The sequence below is a fragment of the Siphateles boraxobius genome, unplaced genomic scaffold, assembly GCF_051911475.1.
Source record: "Siphateles boraxobius isolate OS27281-9 unplaced genomic scaffold, OSU_SipBor_1 25, whole genome shotgun sequence".
NCBI lineage: Eukaryota > Metazoa > Chordata > Actinopteri > Cypriniformes > Leuciscidae > Siphateles > Siphateles boraxobius.
The window spans coordinates 27,008,521-27,032,826 of record NW_027508866.1 but is presented as its reverse complement, the minus strand read 5'-3'; the positions used below and the strand labels follow the sequence as shown (position 1 = coordinate 27,032,826).

The 24,306-nt window shown below is 28.0% G+C and overlaps 1 protein-coding gene across 1 annotated transcript in view; it reads right to left on the bottom strand.

The window, feature by feature from the left end:
- LOC143750374 (long-chain fatty acid transport protein 6) overlaps nt 1-24,306 on the bottom strand; it is a 62,445-nt gene that overhangs the window by 27,520 nt on the left and 10,619 nt on the right. Inside the window, exons 2-4 of the mRNA XM_077243425.1 lie at nt 21,311-21,661; nt 19,235-19,393; nt 18,948-19,072 (exon numbers count right to left, since the gene is read on the bottom strand). Coding sequence (XP_077099540.1) covers nt 18,948-19,072; nt 19,235-19,393; nt 21,311-21,661 — 635 coding nt within the window. The remainder of the gene's footprint in view (nt 1-18,947; nt 19,073-19,234; nt 19,394-21,310; nt 21,662-24,306) is intronic.

The window sequence follows — 24,306 nt, the reverse complement described above, 5'->3', positions numbered from 1 at the left end:
AGAAAGAAAAAAAATAGATTAGTAAGAAAGAAAGATTAGTTGGAAAGAAAGATAGATTAGTTAGAAAGAAAGAAAGATAGATTAGTTAGAAAGAAAGATAGATAGATTAGTTAGAAAGAAAGATAGATAGATTAGTTAGAAAGAAAGAACGATAGATTAGTTAGAAAGAAAGAAAGATAGATAGATTAGTTAGAAAGAAAGATAGATAGATTAGTTAGAAAGAAAGATAGATAGATTAGTTAGAAAGAAAGATAGATAGATTAGTTAGAAAGATAGATAGATTAGTTAGAAAGAAAGAAAGACAGATTAGCTAGAAAGAAAGATACATAGATTAGAACGAAAGAAAGATAGATAGATTATTTAGAAAGAAAGATTAGTTAGAAAGAAAGAAAGATACATAGATTAGAAAGAAAGAAAGATTAGTTAGATAGAAAGATAGATTCGTTAGAAAGAAAGAAAGATAGATAGATTAGTTAGAAAGAAAGAAAGATTAGTTAGAAGGAAAGATGGATTAGCTAGAAAGAAAGAAAGAAAGATGGATTAGTTAGAAAGAAAAAAAGATTAGTTAGAAGGAAAGAAAGAGAAAGATAGATAGCTTAAGAAAGATTAGTTAGAAAGAAAAGAAGATAGATAAGTTAGAAAGAAAAAAGAAAAAGAAAGATAGATTAGTTAGAAAGAAAGATTGATAGATTAGTTAGAAAGAAAGATAGATTAGTTAGAAAGAAAGAAAGAAAGATAGATTGGTTAGAAAGAAAGATTAGTTAGAAAGAAAGATAGATAGATTAGTTAGAAAGAAAGATAGATAGATTAGTTAAAAAGAAAGAAAGATTAGTTAGAAAGAAATAAAGATTAGTTAGAAAGAAAGATAGATTTGTTAGAAAAAAGAAAGATTAGTTAGAAAGAAAGATAGATTGGTTAGAAAGAAAGATTAGCTAGAAAGAAAGAAAGAAAGAAAGAAAGAAAGAAAGAAAGAAAGTTAGAAAGAAAGAGAAAGAATGATAGATAGATTAGTTAGAAAGAAAGATAGATTGGTTAGAAAGAAAGATTAGTTAGAAAGAAAGATAGATAGATAGATAGATAGATAGATAGATAGATAGATAGATAGATAGATAGATAGATAGATAGATAGATAGATAGATAGATAGATAGATAAGATTAGTTAGAAAGAAAGATAGATAGATTAGAAAGAAAGATAGATAGGTTAGAAAGAAAGAAAGTTAGAAAGAAAGTTAGAAAGAAAGAAAGTTAGAAAGAAAGAGAAAGAATGATAGATAGATTAGTTAGAAAGAAAGATAGATAGATTATTTAGAAAGAAAGATTAGTTAGAAAGAAAGAAAGATACATAGATTAGAAAGAAAGAAAGATTAGTTAGAAAGAAAGATAGATTCGTTAGAAAGAAAGAAAGATAGATAGATTAGTTAGAAAGAAAGAAAGATTAGTTAGAAGGAAAGATGGATTAGCTAGAAAGAAAGAAAGAAAGATGGATTAGTTAGAAAGAAAAAAAGATTAGTTAGAAGGAAAGAAAGAGAAAGATAGATAGCTTAAGAAAGATTAGTTAGAAAGAAAAGATAGATAAGTTAGAAAGAAAAAAGAGAAAGAAAGATAGATTAGTTAGAAAGAAAGATTGATAGATTTGTTAGAATGAAAGAAAGATAGATTAGTGAGAAAGAAAGAAAGACAGATTAGTTAGAAAAAAGAGACTAGTTAGAAAGAGATTAGTTAGAAAGAGAGATAGATTAGTTAGAAAGAAAAAAAATAGATTAGTAAGAAAGAAAGATTAGTTGGAAAGAAAGATAGATTAGTTAGAAAGAAAGAAAGATAGATTAGTTAGAAAGAAAGATAGATAGATTAGTTAGAAAGAAAGATAGATAGATTAGTTAGAAAGAAAGAACGATAGATTAGTTAGAAAGAAAGAAAGATAGATAGATTAGTTAGAAAGAAAGATAGATAGATTAGTTAGAAAGAAAGATAGATAGATTAGTTAGAAAGAAAGATAGATAGATTAGTTAGAAAGATAGATAGATTAGTTAGAAAGAAAGAAAGACAGATTAGCTAGAAAGAAAGATACATAGATTAGAACGAAAGAAAGATAGATAGATTATTTAGAAAGAAAGATTAGTTAGAAAGAAAGAAAGATACATAGATTAGAAAGAAAGAAAGATTAGTTAGAAAGAAAGATAGATTCGTTAGAAAGAAAGAAAGATAGATAGATTAGTTAGAAAGAAAGAAAGATTAGTTAGAAGGAAAGATGGATTAGCTAGAAAGAAAGAAAGAAAGATGGATTAGTTAGAAAGAAAAAAAGATTAGTTAGAAGGAAAGAAAGAGAAAGATAGATAGCTTAAGAAAGATTAGTTAGAAAGAAAAGAAGATAGATAAGTTAGAAAGAAAAAAGAGAAAGAAAGATAGATTAGTTAGAAAGAAAGATTGATAGATTAGTTAGAAAGAAAGATAGATTAGTTAGAAAGAAAGAAAGAAAGAAAGATAGATTGGTTAGAAAGAAAGATTAGTTAGAAAGAAAGATAGATATATTAGTTAGAAAGAAAGAAAGATAGATAGATTAGTTAAAAAGAAAGAAAGATTAGTTAGAAAGAAATAAAGATTAGTTAGAAAGAAAGATGGATTTGTTAGAAAAAAGAAAGATTAGTTAGAAAGAAAGATAGATTGGTTAGAAAGAAAGATTAGCTAGAAAGAAAGAAAGAAAGAAAGTTAGAAAGAAAGAGAAAGAATGATAGATAGATTAGTTAGAAAGAAAGATAGATTGGTTAGAAAGAAAGATTAGTTAGAAAGAAAGATAGATAGATAGATAGATAGATAGATAGATAGATAGATAAGATTAGTTAGCAAGAAAGATAGATAGATTAGAAAGAAAGATAGATAGGTTAGAAAGAAAGAAAGTTAGAAAGAAAGTTAGAAAGAAAGAAAGAAAGTTAGAAAGAAAGAGAAAGAATGATAGATAGATTAGTTAGAAAGAAAGATAGATAGATTATTTAGAAAGAAAGATTAGTTAGAAAGAAAGAAAGATACATAGATTAGAAAGAAAGAAAGATTAGTTAGAAAGAAAGATAGATTCGTTAGAAAGAAAGAAAGATAGATAGATTAGTTAGAAAGAAAGAAAGATTAGTTAGAAGGAAAGATGGATTAGCTAGAAAGAAAGAAAGAAAGATGGATTAGTTAGAAAGAAAAAAAGATTAGTTAGAAGGAAAGAAAGAGAAAGATAGATAGCTTAAGAAAGATTAGTTAGAAAGAAAAGAAGATAGATAAGTTAGAAAGAAAAAAGAGAAAGAAAGATAGATTAGTTAGAAAGAAAGATTGATAGATTAGTTAGAAAGAAAGATAGATTAGTTAGAAAGAAAGAAAGAAAGATAGATTGGTTAGAAAGAAAGATTAGTTAGAAAGAAAGATAGATAGATTAGTTAGAAAGAAAGATAGATAGATTAGTTAAAAAGAAAGAAAGATTAGTTAGAAAGAAATAAAGATTAGTTAGAAAGAAAGATAGATTTGTTAGAAAAAAGAAAGATTAGTTAGAAAGAAAGATAGATTGGTTAGAAAGAAAGATTAGCTAGAAAGAAAGAAATAAAGAAAGAAAGAAAGAAAGAAAGAAAGAAAGAAAGAAAGAAAGAGAAAGAATGATAGATAGATTAGTTAGAAAGAAAGATAGATTGGTTAGAAAGAAAGATTAGTTAGAAAGAAAGATAGATAGATAGATAAGTTAAAAAGAAAGAAAGATTAGTTAGAAAGAAAGATAGATAGATAGATTAGTTAGAAAGAAAGAAAGATAGATTCGTTAGAAAGAAAGAAAGATAGATAATTAGTTAGAAAGAAAGAAAGAAAGATGGATTAGTTAGAAAGAAAAAAAGATTAGTTAGAAGGAAGGAAAGAGAAAGAATGATAGATAGATTAGTTAGAAAGAAAGATAGATTGGTTAGAAAGAAAGATTAGTTAGAAAGAAAGATAGATAGATAGATAGATAGATAAGTTAAAAAGAAAGAAAGATTAGTTAGAAAGAAAGATAGATAGGTTAGAAAGAAAAAAAGTTAGAAAGAAAGAGAAAGAATGATAGATAGATTAGTTAGAAAGAAAGATAGATTGGTTAGAAAGAAAGATTAGTTAGAAAGAAAGATAGATAGATAGATAAGTTAGAAAGAAAGAAAGAAAGAAAGAAAGAAAGAAAGAAAGAAAGAAAGAAAGAAAGAAAGAAAGAAAGAAAGAAAGAAAGAAAGAAAGAAAGAAAGAAAGAAAGAGAAAGAATGATAGATAGATTCGTTAGAAAGAAAGATAGATTAGTTAGAAAGAAAGAAAGAAAGATAGATTGGTTAGAAAGAAAGATTAGTTAGAAAGAAAGATAGATTAGTTAGAAAGAAAGAAAGATAGATAGATTAGTTAAAAAGAAAGAAAGATTAGTTAGAAAGAAAGATAGATTTGTTAGAAAAAAGAAAGATTAGTTAGAAAGAAAGATAGATTGGTTAGAAAGAAAGATTAGCTAGAAAGAAAGAAAGAAAGAAAGTTAGAAAGAAAGAGAAAGAATGATAGATAGATTAGTTAGAAAGAAAGATAGATTGGTTAGAAAGAAAGATTAGTTAGAAAGAAAGATAGATAGATAGATAGATAGATAGATAGATAGATAGATAGATAGATAGATAGATAGATAGATAGATAGATAGATAGATAGATAAGATTAGTTAGCAAGAAAGATAGATAGATTAGAAAGAAAGATAGATAGGTTAGAAAGAAAGAAAGTTAGAAAGAAAGTTAGAAAGAAAGAAAGAAAGTTAGAAAGAAAGAGAAAGAATGATAGATAGATTAGTTAGAAAGAAAGATAGATAGATTATTTAGAAAGAAAGATTAGTTAGAAAGAAAGAAAGATACATAGATTAGAAAGAAAGAAAGATTAGTTAGAAAGAAAGATAGATTCGTTAGAAAGAAAGAAAGATAGATAGATTAGTTAGAAAGAAAGAAAGATTAGTTAGAAGGAAAGATGGATTAGCTAGAAAGAAAGAAAGAAAGATGGATTAGTTAGAAAGAAAAAAAGATTAGTTAGAAGGAAAGAAAGAGAAAGATAGATAGCTTAAGAAAGATTAGTTAGAAAGAAAAGAAGATAGATAAGTTAGAAAGAAAAAAGAGAAAGAAAGATAGATTAGTTAGAAAGAAAGATTGATAGATTAGTTAGAAAGAAAGATAGATTAGTTAGAAAGAAAGAAAGAAAGATAGATTGGTTAGAAAGAAAGATTAGTTAGAAAGAAAGATAGATAGATTAGTTAGAAAGAAAGATAGATAGATTAGTTAAAAAGAAAGAAAGATTAGTTAGAAAGAAATAAAGATTAGTTAGAAAGAAAGATAGATTTGTTAGAAAAAAGAAAGATTAGTTAGAAAGAAAGATAGATTGGTTAGAAAGAAAGATTAGCTAGAAAGAAAGAAAGAAAGAAAGAAAGAAAGAAAGAAAGAAAGAGAAAGAATGATAGATAGATTAGTTAGAAAGAAAGATAGATTGGTTAGAAAGAAAGATTAGTTAGAAAGAAAGATAGATAGATAGATAAGTTAAAAAGAAAGAAAGACTAGTTAGAAAGAAAGATAGATAGATTAGAAAGAAAGATAGATAGATTAGATAGAAAGAAAGAAAGATAGATTCGTTAGAAAGAAAGAAAGATAGATAGATTAGTTAGAAAGCAAGAAAGAAAGATGGATTAGTTAGAAAGAAAAAAAGATTAGTTAGAAGGAAAGAAAGAGAAAGAATGATAGATAGATTAGTTAGAAAGAAAGATAGATCGGTTAGAAAGAAAGATTAGTTAGAAAGAAAGATAGATAGATAGATAAGTTAAAAAGAAAGAAAGATTAGTTAGAAAGAAAGATAGATAGGTTAGAAAGAAAGAAAGTTAGAAAGAAAGAGAAAGAATGATAGATAGATTAGTTAGAAAGAAAGATAGATTGGTTAGAAAGAAAGATTAGTTAGAAAGAAAGATAGATATAGATAAGTTAGAAAGAAAGAAAGAAAGAAAGAAAGAAAGAAAGAAAGAAAGAAAGATTAGTTAAAAAGAAAGAAAGATTAGTTAGAAAGAAAGATAGATAGATTAGAAAGAAAGATAGATAGGTTAGAAAGAAAGAAAGTTAGAAAGAAAGTTAGAAAGAAAGAAAGAAAGTTAGAAAGAAAGAGAAAGAATGATAGATAGATTAGTTAGAAAGAAAGATAGATTGGTTAGAAAGAAAGATTAGTTAGAAAGAAAGATAGATAGATAGATAGATAGAAAGAAAGATAGATAGATAGATAGATAGATAGATAGATAGATAGATAGATAGATAGATAGATAGATAAGATTAGTTAGAAAGAAAGATAGATAGATTAGAGAGAAAGATAGATAGGTTAGAAAGAAAGAAAGTTAGAAAGAAAGTTAGAAAGAAAGAAAGAAAGTTAGAAAGAAAGAGAAAGAATGATAGATAGATTAGTTAGAAAGAAAGATAGATTGGTTAGAAAGAAAGATTAGTTAGAAAGAAAGATAGATAGATAGATAGATAGATAGATAGATAGATAGATAGATAGATAGATAGATAGATAGATAGATAGATAGATAGATAGATAAGATTAGTTAGAAAGAAAGATAGATAGATTAGAAAGAAAGATAGATAGGTTAGAAAGAAAGAAAGTTAGAAAGAAAGTTAGAAAGAAAGAAAGAAAGTTAGAAAGAAAGAGAAAGAATGATAGATAGATTAGTTAGAAAGAAAGATAGATAGATAGATAAGTTAAAAAGAAAGAAAGTTAAAAAGAAAGAAAGTTAAAAAGAAAGAAAGTAAGAAAGATAGATAGATTAGAAAGAAAGATAGATAGGTTAGAAAGAAAGAAAGTTAGAAAGAAAGTTAGAAAGAAAGAAAGAAAGTTAGAAAGAAAGAGAAAGAATGATAGATAGATTAGTTAGAAAGAAAGATAGATTGGTTAGAAAGAAAGATTAGTTAAAAAGAAAGATAGATAGATAGATAGATAGATAGATAGATAGATAGATAGATAGATAGATAGATAGATAGATAAGATTAGTTAGAAAGAAAGATAGATAGATTAGTTAGAAAGAAAGATAGATAGATTAGAAAGAAAGATAGATAGGTTAGAAAGAAAGAAAGTTAGAAAGAAAGTTAGAAAGAAAGAAAGAAAGTTAGAAAGAAAGAAAGAGAAAGAATGATAGATAGATTGGTTAGAAAGAAAGATTAGTTAGAAAGAAAGATTAGTTAGAAAGAAAGATAGATAGATAAGTAAGATAGATAGATAGATAGATAGATAGATAGATAGATAGATAGATAGATAGATAGATAGATAGATAGATAGATAGATAGATAGATTAGTTAGAAAGATAGATAGATAGATAGATAGATAGATAGATAGATAGATAGATAGATAGATAGATAGATAGATAGATAGATAGATAGATAGATAGATAGATTAGTTAAAAAGAAAGAAAGATTAGTTAGAAAGAAAGATGGATTTGTTAGAAAAAAGAAAGATTAGTTAGAAGGAAATAAAGATTAGTTAGAAAGAAAGATGGATTTGTTAGAAAAAAGAAATATTAGTTAGAAAGAAAGATAGATTATTTAGAAAGAAAGATGGATTAGTTAGGAAAAAAGAAAGAAAGAAAGATGGATTAGTTAGAAAGAAAGAAAGAAAGAAAGATAGATAGATAGTTTAGTTAGAAAGAAAGATATTTAGATAGATAGATAGATAGATAGATTAGTTAAAAAGAAATAAAGATTAGTTAGAAAGAAATAAAGATTAGTTAGAAAGAAAGATGGATTTGTTAGAAAAAAGAAAGATTAGTTAGAAAGAAATAAAGATTAGTTAGAAAGATGGATTTGTTAGAAAAGAGAAATATTAGTTAGAAAGAAAGATAGATTATTTAGAAAGAAAGATGGATTAGTTAGAAAGAAAGAAAGTAAGATGGATTAGTTAGAAAGAAAGAAAGAAAGATGGATTAGTTAGACAGAAAGAAAGAAAGATAGATAGATAGATAGATAGATAGATAGATAGATAGATAGATAGATAGATAGATAGATAGATAGATAGATAGATAGATTAGTTAAAAAGAAAGAAAGATTAGTTAGAAAGAAATAAAGATTAGTTAGAAAGAAAGATAGATTTGTTAGAAAAAAGAAAGATTAGTTAGAAAGAAAGATAGATTGGTTAGAAAGAAAGATTAGCTAGAAAGAAAGAAAGAAAGAAAGAAAGAAAGAAAGAAAGAAAGAAAGAAAGAAAGAAAGAAAGAAAGAAAGAAAGAAAGAAAGAAAGAGAAAGAATGATAGATAGATTAGTTAGAAAGAAAGATAGATTGGTTAGAAAGAAAGATTAGTTATAAAGAAAGATAGATAGATAGATAGATAGATAGATAGATAGATAGATAGATAGATAGATAGATAGATAGATAGATAGATAGATAGATAGATAAGTTAAAAAGAAAGAAAGATTAGTTAGAAAGAAAGAAAGATTAGTAAGAAAGAAAGATAGATAGATTACAAAGAAAGATATATAGATTAGGAAGAAAGATAGATAGATTAGTTAGAAAGAAAGATAGATAGATAGATAGATAGATAGATTAGTTAAAAAGAAATAAAGATTAGTTAGAAAGAAAGATGGATTTGTTAGAAAAAAGAAAGATTAGTTAGAAAAAAGAAAGATTAGTTAGAAAGAAATAAAGATTAGTTAGAAAGAAAGATGGATTTGTTAGAAAAAAGAAAGATTAGTTAGAAAGAAATAAAGATTAGTTAGAAAGAAAGATGGATTTGTTAGAAAAAAGAAATATTAGTTAGAAAGAAAGATAGATTATTTAGAAAGAAAGATGGATTAGTTAGGAAAAAAGAAAGAAAGAAAGATGGATTAGTTAGAAAGAAAGAAAGAAAGAAAGATAGATAGATAGTTTAGTTAGAAAGAAAGATATTTAGATAGATAGATAGATAGATAGATAGATAGATTAGTTAAAAAGAAATAAAGATTAGTTAGAAAGAAAGATGGATTTGTTAGAAAAAAGAAAGATTAGTTAGAAAAAAGAAAGATTAGTTAGAAAGAAATAAAGATTAGTTAGAAAGAAAGATGGATTTGTTAGAAAAAAGAAAGATTAGTTAGAAAGAAATAAAGATTAGTTAGAAAGAAAGATGGATTTGTTAGAAAAAAGAAATATTAGTTAGAAAGAAAGATAGATTATTTAGAAAGAAAGATGGATTAGTTAGGAAAAAAGAAAGAAAGAAAGATGGATTAGTTAGAAAGAAAGAAAGAAAGAAAGATAGATAGATAGTTTAGTTAGAAAGAAAGATATTTAGATAGATAGATAGATAGATAGATTAGTTAAAAAGAAATAAAGATTAGTTAGAAAGAAATAAAGATTAGTTAGAAAGAAAGATGGATTTGTTAGAAAAAAGAAAGATTAGTTAGAAAGAAATAAAGATTAGTTAGAAAGATGGATTTGTTAGAAAAGAGAAATATTAGTTAGAAAGAAAGATAGATTATTTAGAAAGAAAGATGGATTAGTTAGAAAGAAAGAAAGTAAGATGGATTAGTTAGAAAGAAAGAAAGAAAGATGGATTAGTTAGACAGAAAGAAAGAAAGATAGATAGATAGATAGATAGATAGATAGATAGATAGATAGATAGATAGATAGATAGATAGATAGATAGATAGATAGATAGATTAGTTAAAAAGAAAGAAAGATTAGTTAGAAAGAAATAAAGATTAGTTAGAAAGAAAGATAGATTTGTTAGAAAAAAGAAAGATTAGTTAGAAAGAAAGATAGATTGGTTAGAAAGAAAGATTAGCTAGAAAGAAAGAAAGAAAGAAAGAAAGAAAGAAAGAAAGAAAGAAAGAAAGAAAGAAAGAAAGAAAGAAAGAAAGAAAGAAAGAAAGAAAGAAAGAAAGAGAAAGAATGATAGATAGATTAGTTAGAAAGAAAGATAGATTGGTTAGAAAGAAAGATTAGTTAGAAAGAAAGAAAGATAGATAGATAGATAGATAGATAGATAGATAGATAGATAGATAGATAGATAGATAGATAGATAGATAGATAGATAGATAGATAGATAGATAAGTTAAAAAGAAAGAAAGATTAGTTAGAAAGAAAGAAAGATTAGTAAGAAAGAAAGATAGATAGATTACAAAGAAAGATATATAGATTAGGAAGAAAGATAGATAGATTAGTTAGAAAGAAAGATAGATAGATAGATAGATAGATTAGTTAAAAAGAAATAAAGATTAGTTAGAAAGAAAGATGGATTTGTTAGAAAAAAGAAAGATTAGTTAGAAAAAAGAAAGATTAGTTAGAAAGAAATAAAGATTAGTTAGAAAGAAAGATGGATTTGTTAGAAAAAAGAAAGATTAGTTAGAAAGAAATAAAGATTAGTTAGAAAGAAAGATGGATTTGTTAGAAAAAAGAAATATTAGTTAGAAAGAAAGATAGATTATTTAGAAAGAAAGATGGATTAGTTAGGAAAAAAGAAAGAAAGAAAGATGGATTAGTTAGAAAGAAAGAAAGAAAGAAAGATAGATAGATAGTTTAGTTAGAAAGAAAGATATTTAGATAGATAGATAGATAGATAGATAGATAGATAGATAGATAGATAGATAGATAGATAGATAGATAGATAGATAGATAGATAGATAGATAGATAGATAGATAGATTAGTTAAAAAGAAATAAAGATTAGTTAGAAAGAAAGATGGATTTGTTAGAAAAAAGAAAGATTAGTTAGAAAAAAGAAAGATTAGTTAGAAAGAAATAAAGATTAGTTAGAAAGAAAGATGGATTTGTTAGAAAAAAGAAAGATTAGTTAGAAAGAAAGATGGATTTGTTAGAAAAAAGAAATATTAGTTAGAAAGAAAGATAGATTATTTAGAAAGAAAGATGGATTAGTTAGGAAAAAAGAAAGAAAGAAAGATGGATTAGTTAGAAAGAAAGAAAGAAAGAAAGAAAGATAGATAGATAGATAGTTTAGTTAGAAAGAAAGATATTTAGATAGATAGATAGATAGATAGATAGATTAGTTAAAAAGAAATAAAGATTAGTTAGAAAGAAATAAAGATTAGTTAGAAAGAAAGATGGATTTGTTAGAAAAAAGAAAGATTAGTTAGAAAGAAATAAAGATTAGTTAGAAAGATGGATTTGTTAGAAAAGAGAAATATTAGTTAGAAAGAAAGATAGATTATTTAGAAAGAAAGATGGATTAGTTAGAAAGAAAGAAAGTAAGATGGATTAGTTAGAAAGAAAGAAAGAAAGATGGATTAGTTAGACAGAAAGAAAGAAAGAAAGAAAGAAAGAAAGAAAGAAAGATAGATAGATAGATAGATAGATAGATAGATAGATAGATAGATAGATAGATAGATAGATAGATAGATAGATAGATAGGTTAAAAAGAAAGAAAGATTAGTTAGAAAGAAATAAAGCTTAGTTAGATAGAAAAAAAGATTAGTTAGAAAGAAAGATAGATAGATTAGAAAGAAAGATAGATAGATTAGTTAGAAAGAAAGATAGATAGATAGATAGGTTAAAAAGAAAGAAAGTTAAAAAGAAAGAAAGATTAGTTAGAAAGAAATAAAGCTTAGTTAGATAGAAAGAAAGATTAGTTAGAAAGAAAGATAGATAGATTAGAAAGAAAGATAGATAGATTAGTTAGAAAGAAAGATAGATAGATAGATAGATAGGTTAAAAAGAAAGAAAGTTAAAAAGAAAGAAAGAAAGAAAGAAAGAAAGAAAGAAAGAAAGAAAGAAAGAAAGATAGATAGATAGATAGATAGATAGATAGATTAGTTAAAAAGAAAGAAAGATTAGTTAGAAAGAAATAAAGATTAGTTAGAAAGAAAGATAGATTTGTTAGAAAAAAGAAAGATTAGTTAGAAAGAAAGATTAGCTAGAAAGAAAGAAAGAAAGAAAGAAAGAAAGAAAGAAAGAAAGAGAAAGAATGATAGATAGATTAGTTAGAAAGAAAGATAGATTGGTTAGAAAGAAAGATTAGTTAGAAAGAAAGATAGATAGATAGATAGATAGATAAGTTAAAAAGAAAGAAAGATTAGTTAGAAAGAAAGAAAGATTAGTAAGAAAGAAAGATAGATAGATTAGAAAGAAAGATATATAGATTAGGAAGAAAGATAGATAGATTAGTTAGAAAGAAAGATAGATAGATAGATAGATTAGTTAAAAAGAAAGAAAGATTAGTTAGAAAGAAATAAAGATTAGTTAGAAAGAAAGATGGATTTGTTAGAAAAAAGAAATATTAGTTAGAAAGAAAGATAGATTATTTAGAAAGAAAGATGGATTAGTTAGGAAAAAAGAAAGAAAGAAAGATGGATTAGTTAGAAAGAAAGAAAGAAAGAAAGATAGATAGATAGTTTAGTTAGAAAGAAAGATATTTAGATAGATAGATAGATAGATAGATAGATAGATTAGTTAAAAAGAAATAAAGATTAGTTAGAAAGAAATAAAGATTAGTTAGAAAGAAAGATGGATTTGTTAGAAAAAAGAAAGATTAGTTAGAAAGAAATACAGATTAGTTAGAAAGATGGATTTGTTAGAAAAGAGAAATATTAGTTAGAAAGAAAGATAGATTATTTAGAAAGAAAGATGGATTAGTTAGAAAGAAAGAAAGTAAGATGGATTAGTTAGAAAGAAAGAAAGAAAGAAAGATGGATTAGTTAGACAGAAAGAAAGAAAGAAAGAAAGAAAGATAGATAGATAGATAGATAGATAGATAGATAGATAGATAGATAGATAGATAGATAGATAGATAGATAGATAAGTTAAAAAGAAAGAAAGATTAGTTAGAAAGAAATAAAGCTTAGTTAGATAGAAAGAAAGATTAGTTAGAAAGAAAGATAGATAGATTAGAAAGAAAGATAGATAGATTAGTTAGAAAGAAAGATAGATAGATAGATAGATAGATAGATAGATAGATAGATAGATAGATAGATAGATAGATAGATTAGTTAAAAAGAAAGAAAGATTAGTTAGAAAGAAATAAAGATTAGTTAGAAAGAAAGATAGATTTGTTAGAAAAAAGAAAGATTAGTTAGAAAGAAAGATAGATTGGTTAGAAAGAAAGATTAGCTAGAAAGAAAGAAAGAAAGAAAGAAAGAAAGAAAGAAAGAAAGAAAGAAAGAAAGAAAGAAAGAAAGAAAGAGAAAGAATGATAGATAGATTAGTTAGAAAGAAAGATAGATTGGTTAGAAAGAAAGATTAGTTAGAAAGAAAGATAGATAGATAGATAGATAGATAGATAGATAGATAGATAGATAGATAGATAGATAGATAGATAGATAGATAGATAGATAGATAGATAGATAGATAAGTTAAAAAGAAAGAAAGATTAGTTAGAAAGAAAGAAAGATTAGTAAGAAAGAAAGATAGATAGATTAGAAAGAAAGATATATAGATTAGGAAGAAAGATAGATAGATTAGTTAGAAAGAAAGATAGATAGATAGATAGATTAGTTAAAAAGAAATAAAGATTAGTTAGAAAGAAAGATGGATTTGTTAGAAAAAAGAAAGATTAGTTAGAAAAAAGAAAGATTAGTTAGAAAGCAATAAAGATTAGTTAGAAAGAAAGATGGATTTGTTAGAAAAAAGAAAGATTAGTTAGAAAGAAATAAAGATTAGTTAGAAAGAAAGATGGATTTGTTAGAAAAAAGAAATATTAGTTAGAAAGAAAGATAGATTATTTAGAAAGAAAGATGGATTAGTTAGGAAAAAAGAAAGAAAGAAAGATGGATTAGTTAGAAAGAAAGAAAGAAAGAAAGATAGATAGATAGTTTAGTTAGAAAGAAAGATATTTAGATAGATAGATAGATAGATAGATAGATTAGTTAAAAAGAAATAAAGATTAGTTAGAAAGAAATAAAGATTAGTTAGAAAGAAAGATGGATTTGTGAGAAAAAAGAAAGATTAGTTAGAAAGAAAGATTAGTTAGAAAGATGGATTTGTTAGAAAAGAGAAATATTAGTTAGAAAGAAAGATAGATTATTTAGAAAGAAAGATGGATTAGTTAGAAAGAAAGAAAGTAAGATGGATTAGTTAGAAAGAAAGAAAGAAAGATGGATTAGTTAGACAGAAAGAAAGAAAGAAAGAAAGAAAGAAAGAAAGAAAGAAAGAAAGAAAGATAGATAGATAGATAGATAGATAGATAGATAGATAGATAGATAGATAGATAGATAGATAGATAGGTTAAAAAGAAAGAAAGATTAGTTAGAAAGAAATAAAGCTTAGTTAGATAGAAAGAAAGATTAGTTAGAAAGAAAGATAGATAGATTAGAAAGAAAGATAGATAGATTAGTTAGAAAGAAAGATAGATAGATAGATAGGTTAAAAAGAAAGAAAGTTAAAAAGAAAGAAAGATTAGTTAGAAAGAAATAAAGCTTAGTTAGATAGAAAGAAAGATTAGTTAGAAAGAAAGATAGATAGATTAGAAAGAAAGATAGATAGATTAGTTAGAAAGAAAGATAGATAGATAGATAGGTTAAAAAGAAAGAAAGTTAAAAAGAAAGAAAAAAAGAAAGAAAGAAAGAAAGAAAGAAAGAAAGAAAGAAAGAAAGATAGATAGATAGATAGATAGATAGATAGATAGATAGATAGATAGATAGATAGATAGATAGATAGATAGATAGATAGATTAGTTAAAAAGAAAGAAAGATTAGTTAGAAAGAAATAAAGATTAGTTAGAAAGAAAGATAGATTTGTTAGAAAAAAGAAAGATTAGTTAGAAAGAAAGATTAGCTAGAAAGAAAGAAAGAAAGAAAGAAAGAAAGAAAGAAAGAGAAAGAATGATAGATAGATTAGTTAGAAAGAAAGATAGATTGGTTAGAAAGAAAGATTAGTTAGAAAGAAAGATAGATAGATAGATAGATAGATAGATAGATAGATAGATAGATAGATAGATAGATAGATAGATAGATAGATAGATAGATAGATAGATAAGTTAAAAAGAAAGAAAGATTAGTTAGAAAGAAAGAAAGATTAGTAAGAAAGAAAGATAGATAGATTAGAAAGAAAGATATATAGATTAGGAAGAAAGATAGATAGATTAGTTAGAAAGAAAGATAGATAGATAGATAGATAGATTAGTTAAAAAGAAAGAAAGATTAGTTAGAAAGAAATAAAGATTAGTTAGAAAGAAAGATGGATTTGTTAGAAAAAAGAAATATTAGTTAGAAAGAAAGATAGATTATTTAGAAAGAAAGATGGATTAGTTAGGAAAAAAGAAAGAAAGAAAGATGGATTAGTTAGAAAGAAAGAAAGAAAGAAAGATAGATAGATAGTTTAGTTAGAAAGAAAGATATTTAGATAGATAGATAGATAGATTAGTTAAAAAGAAATAAAGATTAGTTAGAAAGAAATAAAGATTAGTTAGAAAGAAAGATGGATTTGTTAGAAAAAAGAAAGATTAGTTAGAAAGAAATAAAGATTAGTTAGAAAGATGGATTTGTTAGAAAAGAGAAATATTAGTTAGAAAGAAAGATAGATTATTTAGAAAGAAAGATGGATTAGTTAGAAAGAAAGAAAGTAAGATGGATTAGTTAGAAAGAAAGAAAGAAAGATGGATTAGTTAGACAGAAAGAAAGAAAGAAAGATAGATAGATAGATAGATAGATAGATAGATAGATAGATAGATAGATAGATAGATAGATAGATAAGTTAAAAAGAAAGAAAGATTAGTTAGAAAGAAATAAAGCTTAGTTAGATAGAAAGAAAGATTAGTTAGAAAGAAAGATAGATAGATTAGAAAGAAAGATAGATTAGTTAGAAAGAAAGATAGATAGATAGATAGATAGATAGATAGATAGATAGATAGATAGATAGATAGATAGATAGATAGATAGATAGATAGATAGAAAGAAAGATTAGTTAGAAAGAAATAAAGATTAGTGAGAAAGAAAGATGGATTTGTTAGAAAAAAGAAATATTAGTTAGAAAGAAAGATAGATTATTTAGAAAGAAAGATGGATTAGTTAGAAAGAAAGAAAGAAAGATGGATTAGTTAGAAAGAAAGAAAGAAAGATAGATAGATAGATAGATAGATAGATAGATAGATAGATAGATAGATAGATAGATAGATAGATAGATAGATAGATAGATAGATAGATAGATAGATAGATTAGTTAGAAAAAAGAAAGATTAGTTAGAAAGAAAGATAGATTGGTTAGAAAGAAAGAAAGATTAGTTAGAAAGATAGATAGATAGATTAGAAAGAAAGATAGATAGATTAGTTAGAAAGATAGATAGATAGATAGATAGATAGATAGATAGATAGATAGATAGATAGATAGATAGATAGATAGATAGATAAGTTAAAAAGAAAGAAAGATTAGTTAGAAAGAAATAAAGATTAGTTAGAAAGAAAGATGGATTTGTTAGAAAAAAGAAAGATTAGTTAGAAAGAAAGAAAGATTAGTTAGAAAGAAAGATAGATTGGTTAGAAAGAAAGAAAGATTAGTTAGAAAGAAAGATAGATAGATTAGAAAGAAAGATAGATAGATTAGTTAGAAAGAAAGATAGATAGATAGATGGATAGATAGATAGATAGATAGATAGATAGATAGATAGATAGATAGATAGATAGATAGATAGATAGATAGATAGATAGATAGATAGATAGATAGATAGATAAGTTAAAAAGAAAGAAAGATTAGTTAGAAAGAAATAAAGATTAGTTAGAAAGAAAGATGGATTTGTTAGAAAAAAGAAAGATTAGTTAGAAAGAAAGAAAGATTAGTTAGAAAGAAAGATAGATTGGTTAGAAAGAAAGAAAGATTAGTTAGAAAGAAAGATAGATAGATTAGAAAGAAAGATAGATAGATTAGTTAGAAAGAAAGATAGATAGATTAGTTAGAAAGAAAGATAGATAGATAGATAGATAGATAGATAGATAGATAGATAGATAGATAGAATAGATAGATAGATAGATAGATAGATAGATAGATAGATAGATAAATAGATAGATAGATAGATAGATAGATAGATAGATAGATAGATAGATAGATAGATAGATAGATTAGTTAAAAAGAAAGAAAGATTAGTTAGAAAGAAATAAAGATTAGTGAGAAAGAAAGATGGATTTGTTAGAAAAAAGAAAGATTAGTTAGAAAGAAATAAAGATTAGTTAGAAAGAAAGATGGATTTGTTAGAAAAAAGAAATATTAGTTAGAAAGAAAGATAGATTATTTAGAAAGAAAGATGGATTAGTTAGAAAGAAAGAAAGAAAGAAGGATTAGTTAGAAAGAAAGAAAGAAAGATAGATAGATAGATAGATAGATAGATAGATAGATAGATAGATAGATAGATAGATAGATAGATAGATAGATAGATAGATAGATTAGTTAGAAAAAAGAAAGATTAGTTAGAAAGAAATAAAGATTAGTTAGAAAGAAAGATAGATTGGTTAGAAAGAAAGAAAGATTAGTTAGAAAGAAAGATAGATAGATTAGAAAGAAAGATAGATAGATTAGTTAGAAAGAAAGATATATAGATAGATAGATAGATAGATAGATAGATAGATAGATAGATAGATAGATAGATAGATAGATAGATAGATAGATAGATAGATAGATAGATAGATAAGTTAAAAAGAAAGAAAGATTAGTTAGAAAGAAATAAAGATTAGTTAGAAAGAAAGATGGATTTGTTAGAAAAAAGAAAGATTAGTTAGAAAGAAATAAAGATTAGTTAGAAAGAAAGATAGATTGGTTAGAAAGAAAGAAAGATTAGTTAGAAAGAAAGATAGATAGATTAGAAAGAAAGATAGATAGATTAGTTAGAAAGAAAGATAGATAGATAGATAGATAGATAGATAGATAGATAGATAGATAGATAGATAGATAGATAGATAGATAGATAGATAGATAGATAGATAGATTAGTTAAAAAGAAAGAAAGATTAGTTAGAAAGAAATAAAGATTAGTTAGAAAGAAAGATGGATTTGTTAGAAAAAAGAAAGATTAGTTCGAAAGAAATAAAGATTAGTTAGAAAGAAAGATGGATTTGTTAGAAAAAAGAAATATTAGTTAGAAAGAAAGATAGATTATTTAGAAAGAAAGATGGATTAGTTAGAAAGAAAGATGGATTAGTTAGAAAGAAAGAAAGATGGATTAGTTAGAAAGAAAGAAAGAAAGAAAGAAAGATTAGTTAGAAAGAAAGATAGATAGATTAGAAAGAAAGATAGATAGATTAGTTAGAAAGAAAGATAGATAGATAGATAGATAGATAGATAGATAGATAGATAGATAGATAGATAGATAGATAAAGTTAAAAAGAAAGAAAGATTAGTTAGAAAGAAAGAAAGAAAGATTAGTTAGAAAGAAAGAAAGAAAGAAAGAAAGAAAGAAAGAAAGAAAGAAAGAAAGAAAGAAAGAAAGAAAGAAAGAAAAAAAGAAAGAAAGAAAGAAAGAAAGAAAAAAGATTAGTTAGAAAAAAGATTAGTTAGAAAGAAGTTAGATAGATAGATAGATAGATAGATAGATAGATAGATAGATAGATAGATAGATAGATAGATAGATAGATAGATAGATAGATAGATAGATAGATAGATAAAGTTCATTAGTACATATAGAATGGTTGTTTAATTGAATCTAGGGCTTCAGGGAGTTTAGATTTGAGTTTTTGTGTTGTACACTACTGGGCCACCGTAGCCTTCGCTCAATTTGAACTGTTGCAATGAAAGTCAATGGGATTGTTATGGTTTTTAATATTAATTTTTAAGAAAACTGAAAGTCAAATCAGTCTGAAAAGATATAGCAACTCGAGTCAGAACAGTCTGAAGGTCTGGCCCGAGTTTGGAATTTGTAGAGTTAAAACTCTAGGAGTTAAGAGTCAGAAAATTTTGGTTAAGAAAAAGAAGAATAATAATAATAATAAGTTTAAATAGAATTTCAGTAAGTTGGCTTTCACAAGCCAACTTAACAAAACCCCAAAGAATGCAGTACATATTTTAGCATGAAGTACACTTTAGTACCTTTGGTTGATTGACCAAATATCGACAGAGTTCTCCAATATACTGAAACACAGTAATATCATACTTCAGACAGTCCTTCCAAAACTGGCTGGCAGAGAACTTCCTCTTCAAAACACACGTTGCGCCTGAAACAATGCTCCATGTTAGGATAAGGATTACAGTTGTAGGAACTGTTCAAATTTAACTGCTTTCTTACACTAACAATATGTATATGGAAGCCTTACAGACGCGACATTTAATGTGCAAAAAAACAGTTGTGATTAGTCCCTGTGTTAGTAAGCTCATACCGAGCTCGATGCATCCGCCAATGCCGAGCAGCGACGCAGACATGTGGTAGAGCGGCAGCGTCAGGTAGACTCTATCACTGGCACGAGCACCACACAAACGGAGGAAGGCCATACACATCACAGCTTTGATGTGACTGATTCGGGCAGCTTTCGGCAGTCCTGAGAACCAGAGAAAAACCATCAGTGCAACAAACGAGCCTGGGGCAAAATAAAGACAGATGTGTAGTGTACATTATCACCTACTCCATATGTGCTCACAATCAACCACTCCACACCTCAGAGTAGAGTAAAGAGTAGAGAGTAGAGTCGAGTGTAAAAGGGAGAGTGTAGAGGGGAGAGAGTAGAGGGGAGAGAGTAGAGGGGAGGAGAGGAGAGTGTAGAGGAGAGGAGAGTGTAGAGGAGAGGAGAGTGTAATGTAGACATAGAAGAATAGAATAGTCATTGCCACATGACTGGTCTGGTAGAAATTGCTGTTCATTCATTTACAGTGAAGTATCTGAAGCATTTTTCTTGATTTCTGATTGAATTCCTTGTCTAGACCACCTTGTAGAGGGGAGAGTGTAGAGGGGAGAGTGTAGAGAGGAGAGTGTAGAGGAGAGGAGAGGAGAGTGTAATGTAGACATAGAAGAATAGAATAGTCATTGCCACATGACTGTAAATGAATGAACAGCTATTTCTACCAGACCAGTGAAGTATCTGAAGCATTTCTTGATTTCTGATTTAATTCCTTGTCTAGACCACCTTGTCGGTTGATGTATGCTATATTTGCGGTATTGTCTGAGCGAACTAGTTCGTGTTGACCCTTGAGCAATGCAAGAAAGCGGTGCAGAGCAAGGCGTACTGCCAGCAACTCGAGGCAACTGACATGCCAAAGGCGCTGGGGTCCTGTCCAGGAGCCGCGGCAGCATGTCAATTGCACATGGTGCAATTGACATGCCTCCACCACCGCTTTCAGCCCGTGGTGGAGGCATCTGTTGAGACAACAATATGCCTGGAAACTCATTCCAGGGGCACTCCGGCCCATAGAAAGCTGTAGTTCGACCACGGGGTGAAGGTCTGACGGCAGGCCGGAGTAACTGGAAATTTTACTAACTTGGACCGTGCCATGTTACCATGCCCACCTCGGGACTCGTTTGCGAAACCAGAGCTGAAGCGGTCTCATATCAAACAATCCGAGCGGCGTTGCTGCGGTCGCGGATGCCATATGCCCCAGGAGCCTCGGAAATAACAAATAATAATATATGCATATTCCGCAGACCCATGGCATTTCTTTGTCATTTTCAGCTTCTGAACCATGAATATTGTTATTCTGGTGTCTCTATTGTCTTGTGCTTTGGGTTTCCAGCACCAAGTCCAAGCCTATTCACTTACACACACAATGTAATATCAAATTTAGCATTTTAATTAACAGATGCCTTGGAGTATCGCATTAATATCGTATGGTGAGTTCAGTCTCGTGATATGTATTGAATCGGGACATGAGGGTATAGTGCGCCCCTAGACACAAAATGTATGCATTTGGAATCTCTAACATAGGCAAAATGATTAAAAAAAAACTGAAAAAGACAAAAATGTCCATAAGGACATACAATCATAATTGAACTAATGCCTAATCCTGGCTTACTCGAAGACCTGTCTGTTTAACCAGGCCTGTGTGTCATATACCGTCCAGAGAATCATTTCCTCTAATAATATTTCAGCAATCAATCATGTAATCTGTGTTTTTTTTATCAGCTGTTTAGAATCAGAATTAGTGATGCCAGATTCACAGAGTAATCACCCTCATCTTATCTGCCAAAGTGGTTTGCAAAAAGGTCTTAGCACAGCTCATAAATGCGCTGAATCCTTTGCAGCGGTATCTTACGCTGAAATAATATTGGGATATTTTATAAGAAAGAAAACAAAAAGAGCATGTGTTGCTCTGTTCTACAGGTAAAGACAACTCTATCCATTCATATCCGAAACCAGTCTTTAAAAATATCAAAATATGGATGTGGGCATGCCTAGAAACGTGTCTGCTGCCGTCCTGAACTGTTATAGAGTAACAGCTGTTGGTGTTTTCTGTGTGTACTGCACCTGTAGTGCCAGATGTGAAGATGAACAAGAAGTTGTCCATGAGGTTTGGTGGAGGAGCGTCGAGCACAGGCTTCTCTGGTGAGGCCGAGTCCAGCTGGTCCAGCAGTGTCCTGATGTTCTTCAGCGAGGACCTCTCTGCTGCCACAGACACACCTATCCCAGAGTCCTTCAGTGAGGACCTCTCTGCTGCCACACACACACCTATCCCAGAGTCCTTCAGTGAGGACCTCTCTGCTGCCACACACACACCTATCCCAGATTCCTTCAGTGAGGACCTCTCTGCTGCCACACACACACCTATCCCAGAGTCCATCAGCGTCGGCAGCACCTCCTCCAGAGACGCCATCAGGTCTGCAAGGACGTGACAAGATCAGGACATTATGTGGCTGCAGGAGCAAAGAGGCTTGTATGTTAGATGTACAGAAGTGCATATAATGATGTTAATATGGTTATATAATAAAAGCACTAAAAATATTTTTTTCACAATTACATTGCCAACAATTCAGAGTAACATTTTTGGTCTGCTACATAAAAAATGTATTAAGCTCTTATAAAAGTGTCTTGGTTGCTGCAGCACTTTTAATCATTTTTATTGTGAGCTTATATTCTTACTAATTACCAACACAACCAACTTATTGTAAATTCACATCTTAAAATTGAATCGATCAGCGAGCAAGAGTCTTAATTATGTGACATAATACTGAGCCACAACTCTTTAATTTGAGATATCCAATAATAATAATAATAATAATCATTGCTGGCCTGGGTGCTAATTGATTACATTTAATCTGGGTTACGTAATCAGATTCCAAAAATTAAGTATATGTAATTGGATTATACTACCTTTTAATATACTCGTAATCAGACTACAGTTACTTTTTTATTGATTACATGATTATATGTTATTCTCACCGATCACTGAAAACTGAGAGCCAATTTAAATGTGTACACCCCCCCCCCCCCCCCCTCCCCCAAGATTATGGTTATAAACCTGAACCTCGTATGAAAGGCAAAGGGGGAGGAGCTGCTGTAATCTATCATTTAATTATTGGTGATTTTAATATACATGTAGATAATAAAGAATATGCATTGGGATTGGCATTTAAAGACATTCTTAACACTATTGGGGTTAAGGCCCGTTCCAGGGCTCTCAAGTTTTATCAAAAGTTTAGAGTGAGATTTAGGGGAGGAGCCACCCAAATATTTGCAGCAGCGGTCCCTCGACCCAACCAAATTCGCTTCAATTTTTGCTAGCAGTTCAATTTTGCCTATTGTTCATAATTGACCAGCACAAATGGAAATTATAACAATTGTTAAATCTGATAAAAAGACAAATTCATCCAAATAAAATAAATAGTTATATTTAAAAAATACATATTTATTGAAAAAATAAATTTGACCCCAAACAAGCCAACTGAACATCAGTGCTCAATGTACATAACATTGTGTCATAACAACTTGCCCTGAGCATGTATGTCAAGACCCAAACCGGTCACCTTTACAGGGGTCATCGGATGCCCATTTTCCACAAGTTGGTATGATTCTTTTGGGTCTTCATGTAAAGTTTGTAACATACTTTGGTTAAAATTTCTCAAAGGTTGTGTAAAACAACACCCTTTTTACCTCCTCAAAAACAGCTCTGTTCACAGTGACCCGTTTCGGTGCATGTATATTTAAACGATAATGAGCAACAACTTTTTGGCTTTTTGAGGATTAAAAAAAAGTGAATGGATTTTTTTCATTGCATGGTGATTGTGTCCACACACTGCAAAGACACATTTATTTGCAAATACCATATGTTACGATTGTTTTCGTACTTATGATCTGTTCTATTTTTGTTCTCAGATTCTGATTGGCTTCAGATCCTGTTAGTCCTCTGGGATTCGTTCGTCTCCATGACGCTCTGCCGGAAGCTGGCTATAAAATGCGACGCCAGCTGTCTTCAAGGGCGCGGGGGCTTTGGTTGGGCTTTGGCTGTGTGTGCGCGCGCGCGCGCCCCTCTCGTAGATGTTCATTATGTAGCCCATGTTAGATCTGTGTCCCTCATTTGTTGTTAATTTGTTTCTTTAGTTTTGATCTGTTGTTCAGTTTATTTTGATAGAGTTTGACCGTGTGTCCTCGTGTTTTCTTACGAAGAGCTAGCTAGAACGTCACGTGACATACATCATGCTACATAGCGAATGTTATGTATTAGTTCACTAGTTTAGAGAGTGTTGCCGTGTTGTAATTTTTGTTTGTTAGTTAGTGGAGGTAAGTTAAGGGGTGCTTTGGCACGCCGAAGATGTTTCTTTTTATTTTTCTTTTGATTTAGTGAGGTTAGATTTCATGGTTGTAGTTAGAGGTGTTTTGTTTTATTTAGTTCTTTGATTTTGGCAACACTCGTGCTCTTCATTTTCATTTGGTGAATTTCATTGTATTTTTCTTCATTTGTTTAATTAGTTATATTTGGAAATATTTAAAGTTTACTTTTCCTATATTGTGTTTATGGGCTGGGAAGAATAAATCACTTCATAATCCAATTTCTCCTTTATTATTATTACTACCACTGTTTGCATTGCTACTTTCTCGAGATATTGAGTGTCAAAATAAATGTTACTCCCTTAAAATCCTTAGACACAAATTAAATCATATTGGGTCGTAACATTTAATGGGGGCTCGTCCGGGATTATAATTATAACAGCTGATCCGGAGTGAAAAGATATATATTTTCTTTTCTGTTTTGTACACTTGTTGTCTTTGGTATGTGCAGATTGTAACAGTGGTGTTGTGTGGAGAACACTTGGATCGTTTGAAAAATTCCTGTGAGAGATTGGATGGCATGAGGTAAGAAAAATGAGTTCATTCGATTTTCATGAATTTATTAAAAATCCAACGCCTGAACAGTTAGACAAGTGTCGAAAAGATGATCTTTTAGAAATTGCCGATCATTTTAAAGTTCCAGTTTCAAAGCAACTGTTGAAAAAGTCTATTAAAGCTTCGATATTTCAAAAGCTTGT